Genomic DNA, 22,238 nt, shown 5'->3' with positions numbered 1-22,238 from the left:
ATATTTACGTCTGTACACATGGACAAGCTGCCCTGTGAAGACTCATGTGGAGGAAAGTACTCTTACAGGAACAACACTACCGGCATAATGTTAAGCACCTGTGACTTCTGCCCACAGATAGATGTAATACACTGCATAAGGTCTAGAGCCATAAACACCGTAACTGGAGTGGGAAGAGATACAGCAAAATTTTCTTGTAGAAAAGGAAAGCAAGAATTTTATTGCTCCGTGTTTTGCAGCAGGTAGCTGATTTACCTGACCAACTTAACCAACCAGACTATGACCCAAGCCCTGCACGACATGCATTACATTTTGTATTATTAATTACATAAAGTCAGAACAGGTTAGACATAAAACAGCAACAATTTCTCATTTTATATCAGCAATAATTAGTAGCCCATCACATAAAAATAGCATTTGTAATTCTGAATCTATCTTGAGACAAAATATACTTCAGAAGAATTACAATCTCATGATCTAGGCCAAAAGGAACTTTCCAAGTGTGTGCAAACAACATTCTTAAATGAAAGCTTTCCAGTTCTTTCCAAAGAATTCAGAGTAAACCTTTCTCCCCAAAATGCAAAATTGATTAATAGCTCTGAAAAGCTGTCAGACCACCTACCTTCAGCATCATCTTGCAGATCCTCAGGCTGTTCTGCTTTGCTCTTTGTGGGAGATGGAGGCTGGCCTTTTTGTTCCAATCCTTTAAACATTAAAAAAAAAAAAAATTACATACATTATGTTGAAATTGTTTTATTGTATCCAATATTACTATGCGTGACACCACAACTGTGAGCACCTTTTATCTCAGCACTCCATTCAGTGCCCGATGCCTATCTTTCTATCATTAAAATTAATTACTGCGTCATCTGTTATAAAAGTCATAATAGGCATCTTTCAGCGTGGACTGGACTTTCCCTAACTTTCACATGACAGCAGTGAAGAACGCTCATACTAAAATAACCTGCTTTCTCACAAGCTCTTAATCTCTTCAGAAATAAAAAAAAAAAAAAAATGATGTTTTAATTTGTAGTTTTTAACAAAATATTAACTGTATTATGGAACTGTGGAGAAATAATCTGAATGAAATGATTTTTCCCTCTCAGCTCAATTCTCCATTCAATGTTATAACACAGTAACAAATGAATATTGACTGAAATTAGTAATGAAATGAAAGGTAGGGAAGCAAGTTTGATAGTGAAGTAAAGTTAAGAAGATGAAAGCTTTATGAGATAGAAATGTTCTCATTGAAAAAATCCATTCCAACTTTTTACCCAGGAAGCAACAAGAAGATGGAGGAAAAGGAAAACCTCCTAAGTAAAAACAGTAACTGAGGGCAGTGAAGTTTAAGATCTCCCCTATTTGTAGGGACTGAAGTTCACAGTGTCTAATATCAGTTGGTTAAACTTTAAAAATGATGAACTTTTTCTACAACATTTTCAAGATATCCTGTCACCTTAACATAAAGGATGAAATTACTGTTTGTTTGCTAAAATAGACCTCAAGGCACAAACTGGTAGCACATAAAACCTGTTAGTACAAAAGGGAGACCAAGCTGGAAATTAATCATAAAAAGTATTTGTAAATTAAGACATTTAATGAAAGCAGGTTCACTAATTCAAACATTCTTCAAACATTGTTGCTTAACCACGAAAGCAGAGAATGGCAGACAATTAAAACTCAATTCATTGTGCCTATTGAATCTATTCAACCGTGATGGGAAAATGACTTTCTATCATTTGACTTTCTGTCAAGCCTCCAGATTCCCTGTGGCCAGCTAAGGGCTTGGGTGAAGGAGAACCCTAAAGAAAACACACTTTTGTGCATGCTGGAAAGAAACCTTGACCACTTGTAAGCAGAAAATTTAGGAAGACATATGACCTTGCTTGATTTACCCCTATTACCATGCTGTGAGAAAATAAGAATCATGGTATTACCTCAAACTGATTAGCTAATTAGCAACTGAGAAAAAAGCTATCTACATGTATATGATAAATTGCTTAAGTATTCTGAAAACACCCGTCTCTTCTGCTGTCATACATACCCCACGCAATCATCTACTCTGTATGTCGCTGGATTTTTAAACAGCTCTCGGCAATCAGATGCCCAGTTCTCATAAAGGACTTGGCTCTGCTAAGAGCTGTAGATACTATCCTTTTATTTCCTAGCCTTCCACAACTACATATAGCTAGAACTACAATGCTAAAAGTTTCCAAACAGGAGGTATGAAAGAAGTAAGCGAGGATGTGGAAAAGGAACTTGCAGGGTCAAGGCAAAGAGTGTTTGTTCAAGAGACAAAAAGGGAGTGAATCGTTACGGGCTTTGCATGGAGCCCAGGAAACTCAGAAACGTTCTCTGTCCGCCTGCCTGGAAAACTGGTTATTCTACTGCACTTACATCCAAAAAGAAGATCCACAGATTGTGAAGCTGGCACGAATTTATGTAAAGCAACAGCTCAAAATGTCAACAAAAATTCCAAAATGGAGATCTGTATTTGAGTAATTAAATTCCATCTCACTTGCTTAATTTTAAGGAATGAGCATTACCCAAAAAAGCCAAACTGAATATTGTTCTTAAAAATTTCTTCTAGAATGGAATTTCCGTTTCATTCTGGAACTCCATATAGTTCAGAACATGAAGGGCCCTTAGTGATCAGTAAATAAAGCGAGTTACTGCGAAGCAGAACACGCTTTGAGGTTTGGCTTGGTATCAGGAGGTAGACCTTCCCTGGCAGCACTTAACATAGGACATGTCATGTGTCATGGCATCATATTTGCTCATCTGAATTTGAAATTCAAATACAATACTTTGAGGAAAACCAGAGTTTTCGAGCACTAAGATGAATTTACTTCTGGAGCGGTGAGAATGTAGGAGTAACCACAAGAAATACCGTGGGGAAAAATAAAGACAAAACCTGCCAAATAAAGACACACTTCGTCAACCCTTTAAAAGGGTTATTCAGGAGCAATGGTGATAGAGTTCAACACAAACTTCAATACAAAAGAGAGATCCTGAAAATAACCAGGCTTTTAAAGATTGATTCCTGCCAACACTCTCCCATTCTTTTAAAAAATAGCTTGAATATTTATAGTGGACCGTATTGACGTATGGCTTCTTTGGTTTTAATGCCACTCTGAACTACCTGCTACGTTCCCTTTTTTGGTTGACAAGGATTCACATCAGGGAATCAAATCAATAGGAGTGTTTCAATCAACAGTCACCCCTCTAGTGATGAATTTTATCATCTAACCAATCTGTGACACTTCCTCCAGTCCCACAAGTCAAATGCCAATCAAGTTTAAATGCAAATGTCCAGCCAGGTCTTTCAGGAGTATCTGAATACATTAGATAATATAACCAACATCTTAATTGACAGCACAAAGACGGAGAAGGAGGAGGCTTACATTCAGAGAAGTCAGAACTGTTACTATCTCAAAAGAAATGATCTTTTTGCACTCTATAAAGAACCTTAAAATGCTCACAAAAGGATGTAGAGGCACTGTCCCAGGAGAACAAGATTTCAATCACAATTTCACTGCTTTTTAGCAGATTTCCCTCATTCCAGAGACAGAAAAGGATTTGTGCAGGCTTCAAAATAATGCCTTTTTATTACGGTCAAAATACAACTCTTAACCCTTTCTGCTCTCCAACAGTATGTATGTCTTTCAGAACAGTTAGCCAAATATTACAGACTTTTTGCCTGCAAATTTCTGTTTAGAAACAGCACACCTAGACAGATGTCTGAACTGATCGTATTAAAAGCTTTTCTAATCGTGATCATCAGTGCAAAAAGGTTTCTGAGCTCTAACACTGGGAGAAATGATTCTTCTTTATAGGCTAATTCAGAGGGTCAACAAGCCACTTAAATCTCACAGTGTGTCTCCAAGTAAGCTATTCCCAAAATCCCTCACACCTTCCAAATCTCCCTGGTTACAAGTGATTGCTATTTTCATCTCAGAAAAAAAGAGGAAGTCTCCCTCCAAAAAAAAGTGTCCAAGTATAAGACTGTGCACACAGTGGAACGTACAAAGAAATTCTATATTTATACAGCATTGTTTATAATAGGGCTTCCCCTGTTAGTGTGAATGAGATCCTTGGTCCTGTCATCCTAGCTGGCTGTGGCTTCTGAGTAATGAACAGGTGGTTAACTAGGATGCTCAGGATAGAAATGGGATTATAGAATCATAGAATGTCCTGCGTTGGAAGGGACCCACAAGGATCATCGAGTCCAACTCCTGTCCCTGCATAGGACTACCCCAAAAATCACACCATATGTCTGAGGGCGTTGTTCAAATGCTTCTTAAATGTTGCCAGGCTTGGCACCATGACTACCTCCCCGGGGAGCCTGTTCCAGTGCTCCACCACCCTCTGGGTGAAGAACCTGTTCCTAATGTCCAACCTAAACCTCCCCGGCATATCTTCCTGCTCTTCCCTCAGGTTCTATCATTAGTTGCCAGGGAGAAGAGATCAGCCCCTGCCCCTCCTCTTCCCCTTGTGAGGAAGCTGTAGGCTGCGATGAGGTCTCCCCTTCAGTCTCCTCTTCTCCAGGCTGAACAGACCGAGTGACTTCAGCCGCTCCTCATACAGCTTCCCCTCTAAACCCCCCACCATCTTTGTGGCTCTCCTCTGGGCACTCTCTAGTAGCTTCGTATCCTTTTTGTACTGTGGCGCCCAAAACCGCACACAGTACTCAAGATGAGGCCGCACCAGTGCAGAGTGGAGTGGGACAATCACCTCCTCGACTGGCTGGTGATACAGTGCTTCATGCACCCCAGGACACGGTTGGCCCTCCTGGCTGCCACGGCACACTGTTGGCTCATGTTCAACTTGCCGTCGACCAGAACCCCCAGATCCCTCTCTGCGGGGCTGCTCTCCAGCCTCTCATTCCCCAGTCTGTATGGACATCCAGGGTCGCCCTGTCCCAGGTGCAAAATCCAGCACTTGCCCTTGTTAAACTTCATATGGTTGCCGATTGCCCAGCTCTCTGATTTGTCTAGATCTCTCTGCAGGGCAGAGATAACCAGCAAGGCATTTATTACGAACAACCATTAGATGGGAAATGAAAGACAGTAGGGTGGCAACATTCATACAGGCGAGGTCAAAAGTTTTTGGTACCTCGTGGAAAGTGAAGCTGAACAGGCTGAGGGAGAATACAGATTCAGAACTGAAACTCTTTTCTGTTGTTTTTGTTGTTGGGGTTTTTGTTTGTTTGGTTTGGTTTGGTTTTTTTGGGGTTTTTTTGGGGTTTTTTTTGAATGGTAAGAGAATTAACATGTCAGTGCATAATAATGTGATACTATTGTGTAGGAATCTGGACAGTGCTTCTCATAATAGCACATGCTTCTATAATTTCCACATGCAATCACTACAATTGCGCACACAATTATGGCAGTATTAGGGCTTATTTTGCATGCTTCTGTGCATGGATATGTGAATCTACGGGTATAAAAGCAAAGTCATTCAGAAGTTAAAGTTTAGAATAATCTTCCCTTAATGGAGCTTAAAACATTAAGCATCATGACTCTGCAGTATTAAATTACTGAAGTTAAAGGTAGACAAGACTATTAGGTCATCTGGTCCTTCTCTTTGCTTACGTAGGAAATCATTCATAAAGGAAAGCTGAGATGTAGAACCGCACAGGGCTGTACCTGCTATTACTATATCTGCCCTTTTGACTCAAGCCATTCTAACAGCAAACTGTATGACATACGATAACATCAAAGCGCTTTGAATTAAATGGTGCCGTTAAGTCGGCAACTGCTACAAGATACAGAATCCAGAATAACAAATTGATGGGTTAAAATCCTGTGAGTTAAATGCCATTAGAAGAGTGGTCTTGAGTGTGTATATTTAATAAGATGAGGTTTTTTTTATTTTTAAATGTTTTTCTTATTCTAGTGTATCCAATATATGCAATGACGTTATGTGATTAACTCGCTAAAATGATCATTTATGCTTGTTGATTTTATAGTATTAATGTAGATATTAATGGAGATTATCTGGCAGATGTAATTAAGATATTCTCTTATTTATTTTGAAGAGAAATCATAGAAAGAAAGGCCTTTCTGCATGTAATGAGATATTTGCACTTCAGGGTGGTAGAAACACAAGACAGATTACTTTCATAATGTATCCATCACTCAATAATACACACATTTGGTCATTTGTTATTCCTTACTCCCGGCTAATTCTCTAGCTGTTCCCAAGGCCTAACCTGGTGTGCAGTGAAGTCAATGGACATATTCCCATAGACTTCAGCTGACGCCAAACCAGGATCAGTTTTTTTTCCTCTAATTCTTGCCACCAGGTTTAAATTAGGACCAACTCTGTAACCTCCACCTCATTCAACTACATTCTTCAAACGGAAATTGGTACAGACACAATGAATCTACATCTCATTTGTGTCCCTGTACTTCTCTGTCTTTTTCTATTGGTTTGGTATTGGCCCCCAGAAACACTTAGCCAATAGGAAGTTGGAGGCACAGGAATTTAGGTGAAATTTAGAATATTTGAATCTCTGCCAAAGGTCCTACACGTGTGTAGTCTGTAACGTGATCTCCAGGAATCCAACATTTTGTTTTTCCTTAAGCACAGGAATTGGAGAAATAATCCTAAAGCAGACTGGATATGGACAGCTCCAAAAAACAGGGTCATCAATACTGGTGCCAACTGCTGACTCCATCTGCTGGAGTCATGACCCATGAAGTCAAGTAGAATGAAGAATGATTATTCAATTAATATCTTGAAGTGGTGACTAGAAGTTGCTACTCTATTTTCCCCTTAGAACAGTTAAAAGTAGATATCCTTCAAACTGATAAAAAGCTGAGTGTAAAAATGAAAGCTCCCCTCAATGCAGAAATTATGGATGTATTTATAGTTCCCACAAACACATCCTACAATCGTTAAAAAGTCCATACACAAATAGGTCAAAAGGGCGTAACTTTTGTACATCTGCCCCACTACTGGAGCAGATATACAAAAGATACTTCTCTTCAGCCATGTAGATATTGATTGCTGACAATCAATGCACTGATTCCCAAAACATCTCCAGGTGATGAAGAAATAACCAAGTACGTGCTGTTGAAGCTCATAGCACCCTACAGGCAAACCTGATCTCATCTATCTCATATGCACAAAGAAACAGGCAAGTAGGGAAATACCTTCCTCAAATGACTTAATTCAGTGATAATTTCTCAGAGCAGCTATGTAGCTTCACCCAAATTAATGAAGCTGTGAAGGATACAAGGCAAGAAAGACGAGACCAGCTATTAGGTGGAAAGGCACTTCCTTTTAATTCTAATTTAAAATGCTTTTAAAAAAAGTAATTTGCATAATCTCCATAAAAGCAACAAGAGAAAAAATGCAAAATAATTGGGCTTATAAAAGTATACATGCCATGATAACTGTAAAAAATGAAACTGGAAATGTTAGATGAATACTGCAAATTCAACTGCAGGATAATCTTTGGCAAATGTTTGTTGTATAATGACAGTCTTTATTTTTCTACTTTTATGTATGTATGTACAACTATATCAATCACACTAATTGTATTAAAATTTCTAGAAGTTCCTATCCAGTAGTCTTGACATCAAAAAGTAATTATAATTATGTGTAATAAAATCAACAGGCCAGAACAGCCATAAAAGAATGCGCTAATCCATCAGCGGAACACATATCTATCTGTGTATATCCATGTTTTCACATCTATGCGCATACACCATTCTTCAAGAACTTCTAATCTCTAAGCTAATTATCTGGTTGCATAAATCATCATAATCCGTTTGTCTTTAGGACAATCTTGCCAATTTAAGCAGCCAACATACTGCTTCAAAAGCTTTTACCTCTGTTTTCTGGCTGGTATCTCTCTGCCTTTCTCCGTGTGGCTCTCCTCTCTGATGCCCTATCTTTTCGTAAAGAGAAGAACTGGAAGTTTCTGCGCAGTCACTGGGCTATGATGGGATCAGGGTCACAGAGACCTGGGGGACAGTGCACATGCCTGGTGCACTGTCACAGATGGGTACTAGCTGGTTAGGAAGGAGAGGCAGAGAAGAAGAGTAGGGGGAGATACACTGCATGTAAAAGGAGGTCCTTCACTGCACATAAGTCTTTTATGGAACAGAAGATGTCCACTGAGAACCTCTAGGTGAAGGTCAGCAGGGAAAATAACATGGTGTGCTGTGGTGGAAGCCTGTTACAAAACCTGATCGAGAAGATTAAGTGGATAAAGCTCTCTACCAAAAAAAACTAGCAGAAGTCTTCTGACTGGAAGCTTTTGCCCTCATGGGGGATATCTAATCCTCTGTCCTCTCCTTTTCTTGTTCCTCAGGCCTTTCTTTCCTTCATACCTAACCACCATTTCCATTTCGAGTCTATACACATCCAGAAACCCTAAACATTGACACTTGTTTTAAACAGCAAACTAGGAGGACCAGGAAAAAAGTCCTCTGAAATATTGTCCAATCAAGTTCAACGTATTTAAGAGTTTGACGGAGAGTTTTGCTACCATTTTCATTGCAAACAAATCATGGCCAATAATCAGAATTGCAAATGACTCAAGAATTGCTGTATTCACACCTTTTTACAGACAGAGAGACTGCAGAATTTTAGTTATTTCCCATTCATGTTCAAACTAGTTATTAATAAAAAGCAACTGAGTATCACCCAGAGGCTCATAACAGATTATGCCATTAAAAAGATAGTCTCAGCCATTCTTACTGCATACTATTTATTATTAGGGATGGTTTACCCTATGTTATGTTAAAAATTAGAGATGACTGCCATAACATTGGCAAAAAATGAGTGGCACTGCTTATCACAACCAAGGCAAATAGTTTCAAGAATTCTTTCCGTTTGGTTGATGCTTCAGAGAAGTGATATATTTTATCATAAAATACTGTTTACTCACCTGTCTCTTCACACAGCGGAGTCCCTTCTTCATTAGCATCATCTGTCAGAAAAATTGAAAGAAAATGATTAATAAGAATACCAGGAAACATCTAAAATGAACTATTCCATGTTTCAAATTGCCCATATCTTAGTTTGCCTCCTCCCGTTAAACATTTTGCAGTGCGATCTGGAGGTGGATGGGAAAAGAAGGTTTTGATACTAGACTGTTACTACTACCAGATACAGGAAATGCAGGGAATAAAGACAGGGAATAAAATTCTACATAATTTACAGAATTCTGCAAATTATGACTTGTAATAAAATGAAATCACATTCTCTTTTCTAGCAGAGTTTTTGGTTTACTTGTCAAGTTTCAGTTTGCTTTGTTGCCTGGGAACAGCTGGCTATGTTAAGAGGAGAACTAGTTATCCAGAAATCATACCACATGAAGAAGTTACTATAAATTTGCCAGACAGGACTTTGGTTTAAGACCAAACTTGGGCTAGCCAAGAATTAAACACTTGTAATGATTAAGATGATAGATGAAGAAAGCAGATTCCTTTTGCAAAAAGTTGCATTTCGGTAACAAAGGAATTTCTTACAAGTTGTTTTGATGGGAAAAAAAAATTATTAGCCTTAGTTAACACCTAGGTAATTCAATGTTCCAGAGCCTTAATCATCTAATGGAGAGCTCATTGACCACAGAAGTTTATGTCAACTATGTTCCTAATTCATACAGACTCCATTTATACCCTTTTAAATGGATTTGGGCACGTGCAAATTCTGTAGCAAGCCTACAATTTCTGTCTAAAGCTTAACATCTTTCAAACTTGCATATGTGCGTATTATGACCACCGTTTGAACCCAAAGGAGTTTTGCAATATTATGATCAATGGTAATGGAAACTAACGGTAGTATTTAGGTCCTAATTTACAGGGTCAGATCTTTACACTATAAACTCCACTGAGATCCAAATGCTGTGACACGCTATGAGGATTAAGCTCTGCTTTCATCAAGATTTGGAGCCTGAAACTTTATTTTAAGTAGCACGAGAACAGAACAATTGGTTAATAACAGAAGCCTCCACCGGCAATTTTGTTTGCTACAAACATTAAAATCACTAGCGTGAGAATTTTCACAGATGCTTGTGAATCTACAGTAGATGGATCTGTACCCATCCTTCTCCCCCCGTCCATCTCGTTCAGACATGATCTGGAGGGCAGGACTTTCAGAAGCCACTAAATGAGAGCAGGTTATGTTTCTCTTGAGTACGCTTTAGTCTGGCCCAAAGGATCGGAACTGAAGAGTGACTGCGCATTTTACTTCCTTTCTCCTGATTCTGCAAACAATTGTTTTGGAGATCAAAAAGGCACGTGGATCCCTACCATACAAATATAAATTTGTATACAGAAACTTTAAGGAGCTTTGACAAATAATTCTTGAAAAAATGATAAATCTTTTTAAAGGCAATGGGAATTCTGCCACTGACTTCAACAGAGCCAGGATTTTCAACTGGAGTCCTGACGTTTTTAAACAAACCACTCAGAAAACATTTGGTTAACACAGACATTATTAATTATTCAGTTTCCAATAACATGTTCTTTCCATGGAAACATTTATAATGAAGCCAGCGTGATGTTTCAAATTAATCTAAGACTTGATACTAAATCAGCAGAATATAATATCTTAACATACATATATCACCTGGTCTTCTGCGGAAGTTCTTAATTATAGTTCTGTAAGTGACTTGGAATATGAAATTCCCAAAGCAACAGAATAGCTTCTAAGCTGGTGATAATGGACACAGACAAGAAATCTGATGTTATTAAAAGGTAGTAAAGTCATTATGCAATACAATTATGAAGAGGCAAAGACTGCTTTTGTGAACTAATTGTGAATTAAAGGCTGTTTTTCCTGGGAAAAGGAACCTAAGTCTCGCTGAAAGGCAGTGAAGTCCTTACGTAATTTCTGAAAATGGGAGTTGGGCTCCCAACTGCTTGGTGACATGATCTCCAGGTCATTGTAGTGCCTTTGAAAATTCTACCCCAATCTAGATCTGAATCTGAGTTTCACTTTGGCACACAGCACTCCTCAATCACTTCATGTGTCTATAATTCTTACTCTCACACTATTAATGCATCTGGTGGAAGTGCTTCCCTGTCAAATATAAAGCAGTCTCTTTCACTGACCTTGGTGTAGCTGGCTGAAGTGATAAACACCATGTTTAGTTGTCAGAGCTCTATGCCAAAACCGATTATTTGAGACAAAAAACAGTGTTTTGGAAATCTGTATCCAAAATCCATTCACTTTCCCCCCAAAAGAATGATATTACAGACAGTTTCTTGGTTACTAGGTCCTGAAGAAGTAAAAGCACTTAAAAACATTTTTACTGAAGCTCTGCATGCGTAATATAAAGCAAAATCAGTGCCAAGATTACTAAAAATTGGATTTGTAATACATAGGGGTTTTTTGGTTGTTGCTTTTCCCGCCCCCCCCCCCCAATGTTCCCTACACATTTTTTTACCCCATCTAGAGGAAGCCTTCTAGAGGTTTGCTTTGGTTTGAAATACGCACCACAGACAGTCAATCCCAGACCAAACTTGAGTAAAACCACAGAAGAACCCAAGAGCGCATCTTTGACACCAGTAAACATTTCCTTAAAGACATATCATCAATATTTCTCACCCAAACTCCCCTATTTGAAAAGACCAGAGGTGAGGTCCTCTGTAACTCTCACCCTTACTTCAGAGCTGTTGAAAAATAACTAACTAGGAAAACACGCTATAGCGTGTGCATGCACGTACCCACTCTTGGTTACTCTTTTGTCTGGAGACGCGGAACAGCAACCTGTCACATGGCTTCCCCATTAAAGCCCTGGATTTTTGGAAGCTCTACCAAGATGACCTTGCTGGAAAAGGAATGACAGACCTTGCACCCTGGAGTGAGAGGAAAACTGACAGTGACTCCCTGCAAGGGTCAGCTCACCCCCAAGAAAACTTGCATTGGTATTTAGAAGGCTTAGGATACAAAGAAGCCATCTAATCCAAAGTACGTCATACGCTTGAGAGCGCAAAATTTTCTAGCTTATAAGTTGGACTATAGTATATAAAATCAGGGTATTAGATGGGTGATGTATGGGAGAACAGTTTCCAGTCAAGTATAAAATAATTTACAGTTGAAAGTCAACCTACGATTGAAACTCGCCCTCTAACTCTCGTGCTCTCTGGGGTAACTATATCTCTAAAGATCACAGTGCTTTGCATTTGGGAGCAAGTTGCTCACAGCATACGCATTTGTATAAGTCACAGGCTCCCTGGTAGAGTCATGTACCAAGCGATGCCTGTTACTCTTTCATTCCCCTTTCCCTTGTTACCTGCTGAGCTCTGTGAAACAGAATTGCACCATACCTGCTCTAACCAACACTGGAGAAGAAGATGCCTTCTTCTGTCATATACATTTTTTTTTCTTTTGCCTTGCTGGTCAGGTTCTTTCTCTGTCTCACTAGTTGTTGCACACAAGCAAACACAAGCCAGATGGCTAAAACCATCAATCTGTGTTAAGATTTATGTTAGGAACAGAGAGGTGAAAGGCTCTAAATACCGCTGCTAATCCTCAAAGCCATTAAACAGCCTCCTCCTTGTTGCTCACACTTCTATTTGCATTCTTCTTCATGTTAGCATGCAGAGAGTCAATGCTATACAAACACCTTTTATTTTTAACCGTGCATGCATTGAAGAGCTCTTACACAAGAGCCAGCTCCCCGCTGCAGGAGGCTGCTGTTTCATCTGCATTCAGGGCCTGCACTCTGGGCTGCCAGCACTCCCCCAACAGCCCTGCATGCTGCTAGCTCCTCCCTGCCTTCCTCTAACCTTTCCTCGGCTGCCTTGTCTCATCCTTCAGGATTTCTTCTTTTTCTCAGTGCTTTCTGCTCTTTCCTAATTTCCAGACGTTTCCTTATTTCCAGCCAACCCATGTGTCTCAGTCTGCTCCTCCTTGCAAGCGCGGCTCCATGTACTGACCATAACCACGGGAGGGGCTGGGAGGGCACTGTGGGACCAGACCAAACTCCCCTCCGCAGCCTGTATACATATGCACTGGCAAACAGAGCAATGAGATGGGCAGAGCTGTACAGGAGGTTGAAGACCATGTGATTCTACTGATGCAGTATGATCAAAAAAAATCAAAACAAAAAAAACCCCAAACGTAAAACCTTTTAGCATTGACAGCTTCAGCCATCCCATTGAGCTTATTTACTATACAAAACCAGTGGTCCAGCTGAAAAAGTTCCTGCCCTCAAGCATTTGCCTAGCAGGTACTTCATGATTTGCCTGTACAGTTTCCACTGCAATGACAGAGGATGTGCGGCACAACAGTCTCGCAACACTGAGGAAGACGGATCCTATTTTGGGGCAGCCTCTGCCGGCTCAAACGAAAAGCTTCTCGTGTTCAGTCTTGAAGTGGGCAGCAGTGTGGGCCAGGGTACCTGCCTGATGCAAACTGTCTAAACCATGATAATGTCAAGTTTCCAGCAGCTGAAAACACCAAGTGAGTTCTCACTCTCTGTATTTCTCTCCACCACACTTGTCTTTCCAAAGCTTTGTCCCAAAGCTTCACCCACCTATCTATGTCATCATCTTAACCTCCTTAGAGAGCTTTCTAATCATGTCTCTCACATCTATTTTCAATCCTTGGTAATTTAAAAATCACTTTTTGATTGCTTATGACCCTTGCTGCTACCCAGCAGGAGCTTTACAATAGTGTACAGGCTCTGTGTCCATCTCAGCCTAAAAGACTTGACGTTTTTGTAGCACAGTAAACCACACAAGAACACCCTAGGGTTTGATGAAGCCCAAACATACACGAGGCTTGCAATAACCTAGGAGCATTTTGGGTTGTTCCGATCCCTCCAACTCAGTTCTCCACTGGGATAATACAACAGACTGACCAATAGCACAGAAAATGGGAACGTTTTCTTTGAGGAAAAGCAGATTTGGAAATCACTGCCAGATGAGATCAACTAAACCAAGGCCTGACTCTTTTCACATCTACTTGTAAAAAATTATATTTTCCATAAAGCTTTCCATCATCCTCAGTGCTCATAAGAGGAAGAAGAAAAAAAGAAAAGGTAAAACAAAAAGATCCTTAACAAAAAAGCACATTCTTCTGCTTTGGAAGCAGAAATAGGACTTTTAGCTCTGAACATTTGTATCCTTTAATCACGCAATCCTGCATACAGAGCAATAGGCACTATATAAACCTCCACCTGACACTAAGCAAGGTTAATCAAATTTTTTAGTCTGATTATAAAGAAACTTCCACTGATACACTCCGTACATCCTGGCCTTACTGCAGCACTGGTGCAGTTTTTCTTCCCGTGTTGCTTAGTTACACCAGTCCCACAACACTGGAGTCTCACTGAATGTAAAATGTGTTTGTAGCTTTTGAAGCCATATCAAATAGAAATCCTTAGTACCAACCTCCTAAGAAGTTAGGCACCGGGTTTTTTTTGTCACCACATAGATGGCTTCTTTTATGTACCGTATCACTTGATCCGCTGTAAAATACATATACCAGTACGAGCCTCAGCTGCATATAAAGGCTACGTGGTAGCTGCCATTCCCACTGCGGGTGAACTGGACAACGTTGTTCCAGTGCAGGAAATGGTGCTCTCAGCCAGGATCAGATTTGGATTTCTATTTCCCAGGTGCTTCTACCTTACACAAAAGGAATGAGGCACTCCTTGGGAAAACAGACATCATTTTTTTTAAAAAGAACCTATTGCAAAACTTCCTTATTTCCTCCCTGTCCTAAAATATGGAAAACAACTGAGTTTTGTTTACACAAGTGCTAAAGTGGATTTCTCACCCACATGTATGCTAATGTCGTAGTCACACACAAAATGGTATGTTTTGCATGTGTTGACACATTTCTAAATACAAGCTTCTAACAAAATCTCATCAGTAACCTAGGGCAGAGGCAATCAAATGAGACAAACACAAATTTAACTGCATCCTTTGCAATTAGAAACACTCCGGCACATGAAGTGACTCAGTGTCAGTGACCAGAGAGGTTATTTTTGAGCATGACATAAAATGCATTTGGAATGCTTTGCATGGGATGCCACAACATGCAACACAGCAGGAAGAAAAGATCCCCGATCAAAGACGTATTCACGTAAGGTATTATGCAGAAAAAGCTTCTGTTTGTTCACCTTCTGGTGCCAGGCATCTGTGTGCGAAGGACTGAGCGCAGAACAGAACAGCACAGCAATACACTTCCCTCCCCCTACCAGCCTTTCTCCCTGAGGCTAAGGTTACATAGAGACCATGGTGATTAATAGCCACTGTTGGACCGCTCCTCTGTTGGTCAAGCTAATCCCCTTTTTAACTATATTCAAGACCTAGAGGCTCTGTGGCACCTAAAAGCAAGCATTCTTATACTTTAACTATGTGTCAGATGAAAAACTACTTCCTTTTGCTTGTTTTCATCCTGATTCATCATTTCCTGGGACACCTTGCACTTCTTGTGTTACAAGAGATGATAAATAATTGCTCCATATTCACCTTTCTAATTACTGCACTCATCATCTTCCCTGTGCTCTCCCACTCCGCTAACACATGCAGCAGCCTGGTCCTTCCAACTGCATGACCCCCGTGCCTTCAAGGGCATCCTCATCGCCTGCCACTTCACCGTTTCAATGCAGCCCATATCTAGGCATCTCCCAGGAGCTGGAGAGCTTAGGGATTTGGAGTGAGTGGACAAATACGTAGACACAGCCGTTTCCCCTGACTTCTGGATTGACTGCAGCCTCCATCGTCAGTCTCACAGAAGGAGACAAGGAACATGTCTACAAGATGCTGCTGGAGCAAAGAAAAGGAGGCTCCACTTAGCAAAGCAAAAGCTTCTGACAACAGCGCTTTAGTAGCTTATGCTCCCATTGTCTGTCCATACCCTGCTCCAAGCAGTGCCATTGCTGCTATCAGGAACAAGGAGGCAAACAATTTTCCAGACCACACAGCAGACAATATCACAAGCCTCTCTCAAACCATGTACAGCCAGGGCGTCCAAGCCTAAATTTTGAGGTGACCAATACTTGCAACACAGAGACAAAGAGCAATGCTCTGTCGGCGGTCAGCCAGGAAATAATTCAGAAGGGATCATACCGGGAAGTTTTATTACGATTCAAACTGAAGCAAGAAACTGCCCATTAACTTTTTATTAGGTACTGGAAACCCACTGCCATTTTAGAAGGTGCTAGGAACCCTCTCTTGGTCTGCATATCTCTTAAGGTGCTGAAAACAGTATCTGAGCCATCAATTACATACGCGGCCTCCCAAGCACCACGCCTGAGCTGCTGCTTGTTCATCCTGCTGCACTACATTGAGACACTGGCAAAAGGCGCTAAGACAGATAACCCCAGTGAGTGGTAGGACTGGCACTATCATTGCCATGGCAAATGAAGACAAAATGCCATAGAAAAAAACTGTTTCACAGTTTTATGAACACCTTTAGCTTTTAGTTATCTTGAGATTTTATGAGGTAAGTTCTTTCAGACACATTTTGAAACGGACAGATATTTTAAGTATTACGGCTATAGTAAACTTTTGGATTGAGAACAATTTTTACACCATCCTATTTACGTTGGAGCGCGCTTTATCAGGATCTGTAGGTGCTGTGAGAGAGAACTAGAGAAAAGCCAGCATCCTATTCTGGTGCACAGGCTCCTCCAGCTTCCCCGTATGGGCAGTGCTTCCTCTGAAGCCTCCGCTGCTGAGGGACAAGGAACCATCACGGGAGACAGCGGGGATGCACTTCTCCCCAGCTGTTTTGAATGAAGTCCTTCAGCAAGGGGCCTTGCAGAAGCCATCTGAGGATCACATCCTCCAATATAAGGACAGCTCAAAGGGGTGCAGAGAGCATTTCACGCCCATGTGAAACTGTCAGCGTGTCACAGCTTCTCCAACACCACTGCTGCCTTCCACCCACCGAAAAATTCTCACTCGTCTCTGCCTGAACACAAGACTCCCCCCCCAGATTTCCAATCTGGGGGGGAACATTAAGTGTTGGCATGGAGTCCAGAGCAGGCCAGGTGGCTGTGAATGCATAAATACCGAGTGGTACCCTGGTACGCTCTCAACAGCTTGATACACAGCCCTGGAAAGGAAAGGGATGCATGGCCATGCACCATCTCATTGCACATTCACCAAGCAGGATCTCCAAGTGACAAATCAAAAGTTTCGCAAGCCAGAGAAACCAGAGAGTCCCCTGAGTGTCCCAATACAATGGCAGGGATTGCAGCTGCATCAGAGCTGTGGGGTCAGGGAAGCGAGACTCGTTTCATTCCTTCCAGCAAACAGGCCTGGGTTGCAGGTGATCCTGCCCACAACCAGGGCACAGGCCAAAGACTGTGACACCACATCCCAATCTGCTGCTGCTGCTGTGACCGGTCACTCCAGCTCTGTCCCAGCTTCTACTCAGCCCCAGGCATGTTCATGTACCCACAGCAGGTGTCTAGACACAAATTTAGGCTCCATGTCATTGGCAGGGACCCAGCCCATCCACAGTGCCTTGAAAGCTTTGTGAGGGAAAGCAGTGAAGAAAGGGAGATGACAGTCTGACCGCCTCTAGTTTATACCTGTGAAAACACAGGCGGTTATCAGCTGCGAACATGACAACCTGAAAACTCTGCACAGAGATGGGAAAAGTAGCTGCAACCAAAACCTTCAGGATGGCCCTCATTGATCAGGAGGAGAAGGGCAAAGGGATTTCAAACTCCCCCAAAACTTACTCCTTAATGTCCATTTCGGGGGGGCTTCAAGCCCGGACGGCCTTTGCATGCCTGCCTGGACCAGTCAGAAAACCAGAGCCTCCTGACTTACAAGGCAAATCACTACCCAGGTGAAATTCCAGATAAAGGATATCGGGTACTTCCAGTAAACCACTTGGCACCTATCCACACAGTAAAATAAAGCCCATGAAAAATATTTTGTGGAATACATTCAGGTGATGAATTAAAGAAACGAATCGGCTCATGAACACTGCAAATGCAAATAGAGAGGCTAAATTTATCAAACGATTTACCCATTTGATGCAGGATTACTTACTAAGGGCTAACTTATGATTCCTTTGCTCACACTGAGGACCGCTTCAGCCCCAGTGAAGTCTGCCATATTAAGTGGAGAGGGCGATGCTTCTCAATACCAGTACAGAAATTACAATCTCTGCTTAAGAGTTCACTCACGTATTAGTGCAGGGATCGGCCTTTTTAATACAAAGCCCTTCATTCAGCCATTTAGACAGTTTCCAATTTGATTCCAAGCCTGGTAGATCTCTTAACAATGAATTTCCTCTGTAATTGTAATATATCTGCACATTTATGCACAACTAGGATGCTGTGCATCCTCCTAAAGTAACAGGAGGATTAATATAAGACAGTAGCTCTTATCCATATGCTTTAGGTAGGGAGGGACAGTGTTTTCATCAACCAGGATAAAAGCAGAAAATGCACTGAATGTCATAAAATGGAATAGAGGGGAGAGAAAGTTTTTTCAAGATGAAGCAATTTGTCTCTCTTTTTCCTAACACCAACTGATATGGCTCAAAAAAAAATGAACAAGTTCTTCGGCTCAGCATCCTTTCATTAGCTCTGAAAGGACACGGAGTCTAAAAGCTGGCATCTTCCATCTATCAATTGGTCTAATAAAAGTGCAAACCTGTCCTCTCTCTAACAATTTTAGCGATGCTTTAGCGAAGTAATTTTGTTACTCTGTTTAAAGTAGTAAGAATGTAATATAACCTTGAATGCTGCAGCTTCACAGTACATACCCTTTATAACATTATTTTTGTCTAAAGAACATTTTCAGAAAAAATGATTCTCCTCTCCAATCCACCGATAACAGGTGGTAGATTTAGAAATACTTTAAGCCTTACAATTAAGATAAACCTTTCATAATATACAACAGCCACCATGAAAAATAAGCATTTGCCAAAGGTCCTTACAAGATTATCTATCTGACATATTAAGTAGCTAGGCATACACATTACACAGGAGAGAAAAAAAAAAAAAAAAGGTGTCTGCCTCCAGCTGGCAACTGTTTACAAATACTCCTAATTTTACTCCCACAAATAGGATCCTAGAAGTATGTATCACTGTAAGGTAAATGTTGGTAAATCTAACTTTTCAAGGGGGACTGGTTTTATACCATTTCCCGGTCAATCCTACAAATATATATATATTTAGCAATAAAAGTAATGCCTCATATCTAGGCTCCACGTAGAATTCTGTTAGAAGAAACAATGAATTCCAAGAGAAATAAATGGTAGGACTATCAGCTCCTTTCCCGGAAAGCTCACTCATAATACTAGTAGCAATGAATCCACTGATGTAAGAACTGCACATCTGAGCCAGGACTGCAGACAAGGATATTTTATTTGCATGAAAGATATGTAACAAGACATTCTCTTGGATTAAGCAGAGAGAATTTCCCAACACAGCTGAATGAAGGGAGAATGGCTAGGCTATCTCATTCCACTAGGAGATAGGACTCAATTGGTAAAAAGACAAAAAAAATTACTGTTTGTCACACCTAATATGTTAAAACAGTGAGCCATCTTAAGCACAAAAGGTTGATTATTCTACAGAAAGAGTCTTCCACCCTTGCTCTTTTTCTACCAGGACGTACAAAAACTTTTCTGCAAAACCCCAGAGGTTCGACAGAAAACTCTGCGTGGACCAGGACCCTTAACCTCCTAAACTAGGGCTTTTCTGGACAACCACTAGGAAGAGATCCCAAGTCCCCCTTGGAGCACGCTGGCTTTGGCTCAGGTTCTGTACAGGCTACTGATTACTGAGATTGAATCAGAAATGCTGAGACTGTGACAACTGGTCTGTTAGTGAACAGCTTTGCTACACTCCTAAGATATGAAATTACTTAGAAGTCTGCCTCTTACCCCTATATATATAAAGTTTGCAAATGACAAGGCTCTTGGCCGTTGTCTTAATATCAGTACTATTACGCGACTAATTTCTTTGGCATTCCACTCGCAAAATAGGCCTAATGATATGTTCAACTAATGGAACAATTTCCCTATATCTATATTCCACTTACTCTAATGCGCTGAGGTGTAACTCTAGCTTCATTTCATTATCACTTGACTAGCTCAAGCACTTGGATGTCTTTTTGGATTTATTAAAGCACGGGTTTAAAGTAATAACTATTTATGTATATAACTCCATGAATATATTCTTCTTTCTAAGCATTTTTGTCCACGCCTATTAAAGTAGATATATTTCATAATGTTTCTGAATGCGAGACACACTTTTAAAATGTCTCGATGTTTTTTCTCTAAGCTGAAAGTAATATCTCAGTGTTATTCACTCCTGTGAGTGTTCAGATAGTGTCCTATCAATTCAAATTTAGGGCAAGTCTCTCCTTAAAGACTTTCATTTCACTACATTAATAGAGTCACTTAAAACCAAAACAAAACCACCAGAGTTTTGGCCATTCCTTCCACAGTCTAAATATCAGGAATTTATTGCCCAAGGTAAAGACAGTTGCTAATTCCTTGACACAGAGCCATGTTGACCAAGTCCTCTGTGGAAGAAACCAGTCCTGCAGAGAGATGGAATATCCCTACAGCAGGAGAGTCTGCTGATAACTCATCAAAGTCTACTACGTTAAATGCAGATGGCAATTCACAAGAGACCAGAAAAAAGGAACAAACAGCAGACATGATGGTCATCTGGTGACCACCATCCAGACCTTCAGCTGATGTTCTCACCAGTAGGCTATAGACAATTTAGGATGGGGCTCACTTCAGTTAACATCTGTTGAAGTGGTGGTACCTTGTGGAAAAGTGCCAATTCAAGACAGCAAAGAAAGCCTGAGACTGTATAATAATATAATATAATATAATATAATATAATATAATATAATATAATATAATATAATATAATATAATATAATATAATATAATATAATATAATATAATATAATATAATATAATATAATATAATATAATATAATATAATATAATATATTAGGGCACTCCTCCAGGAGAGGGATCCAGATACTGATCATTTCTCCAGGGACACTAATGGAGAGTCATTTGGGTAGCCGTATCTTTCCTGCCTCTCCCTGTCTCCTCACAAGTTGAAGATCTAAGTGACTCCTATAAGGGCATACCAAATGTCCATGGTTATACCAGACATTAAAATCAGATCTCCTGAATCACTGACTACCGACCTAACCACAAGAAATCCTTCACTGAGTCAGGGATAAAGTTTTAGCTGATAAGTTGGTTCCTTTTAAAGCTCCAGCTCACCAACCAGTAGGTGCTCAGGTCCTTCTGGAAACCAGCATCATTAAGGCATATCCAAACCGGTATTCAGAATCACTAGTTACGAGAAAATTGCAGTGGGGAGCCTATGAAAATGGGTCCTACGATCTTTTAGCAATCTATACCAAATTGTGGCTGCTGAGAACTAAAATGTCTTTCTCTGGACAGCTGTCTGGGTAAGCATTGGATCAACCTTTTCCACAGTCACATACCTGCAAACCACTGGGTTTGCTGCACCTTAGAGGGTCCTGACTACGACCACCTCTCTATGGTCACGTACCAAATTCTCAGTTTTAGTTCAAGCAAAAAAATTGTAAAAACTTTCCATGCATGAGAATAAACATACTTTTAAAACTATGCTACAACCGATCAGCTGTATAATGTGGTGTAATGCAATTATAAGTCTTTATATAATATGACACCTGACCACACAGGTTCTCTGTAGACAGGAGTTCAACAATGTCGGGTTTTGAAAACCCCACAAAAGAAATAAGTCTCCCATCTTCCTCTCTTTTCCCCTTTGGGCTTGCCACGCTTCACCGCTGAAGCATCTTCTTGTCTCTCAGGCTTTCAAACCCAAAGTGGGCTTTACATTTATAACAACAATACCAGGCTTTAATCCATGATTTCAAAGACCTTAATGATGAAGATGAGTATTAATACTCTAATTTCTTGACAAATTGACACTGTAGTCTACTCTTGCTTAATCTGAAGAGCAGGGACAGAGCCAGCTACAGCAGGCAGGGTACTGCCACTTTATCTTATGGGTTGGGGTACACTGCCAAAAAAAATAAAATCACACAATGACTGGATTAGACATGAATGCAGTCTTTGAAATGCATGTTCAATGTGCTCCAGACAAAAATATTATTAAGCGGTTAGACACCATTCTATGCTACCTGCATTATTCAATAGGTCTTTAAGTTTCAGCTGCCAATCATTGCAAACTGGAGATTACAAAGTCATCTACAAAAAGCTTTGTTCTAGTGAGATGAGACAGAAACATCACAATT

General features: G+C 40.4%; 1 protein-coding gene across 3 annotated transcripts in view; it reads right to left on the bottom strand.

Moving 5' to 3' along the window:
• The window catches only part of MACROD2 (mono-ADP ribosylhydrolase 2), an 893,688-nt gene that overhangs the window by 67,884 nt on the left and 803,566 nt on the right, over window positions 1-22,238 (bottom strand). For all 3 annotated transcript variants that reach the window (XM_087774714.1, XM_087774715.1, XM_087774713.1), the window contains exons 10-11: window positions 8,906-8,947; window positions 623-703 (exon numbers count right to left, since the gene is read on the bottom strand). In XM_087774714.1, the coding sequence (XP_087630840.1) occupies window positions 623-703; window positions 8,906-8,947 (123 nt within the window). The remainder of the gene's footprint in view (window positions 1-622; window positions 704-8,905; window positions 8,948-22,238) is intronic.

Source organism: Nipponia nippon, unplaced genomic scaffold (genome assembly GCF_047370975.1).
Source record: "Nipponia nippon isolate SJK-2023a ecotype South Korea unplaced genomic scaffold, ASM4737097v1 scaffold_4, whole genome shotgun sequence".
NCBI classification, from domain to species: domain Eukaryota; kingdom Metazoa; phylum Chordata; class Aves; order Pelecaniformes; family Threskiornithidae; genus Nipponia; species Nipponia nippon.
The sequence above is the reverse complement of the archived record's forward strand: the minus strand, read 5'-3'. Positions and strand labels throughout refer to the sequence as shown.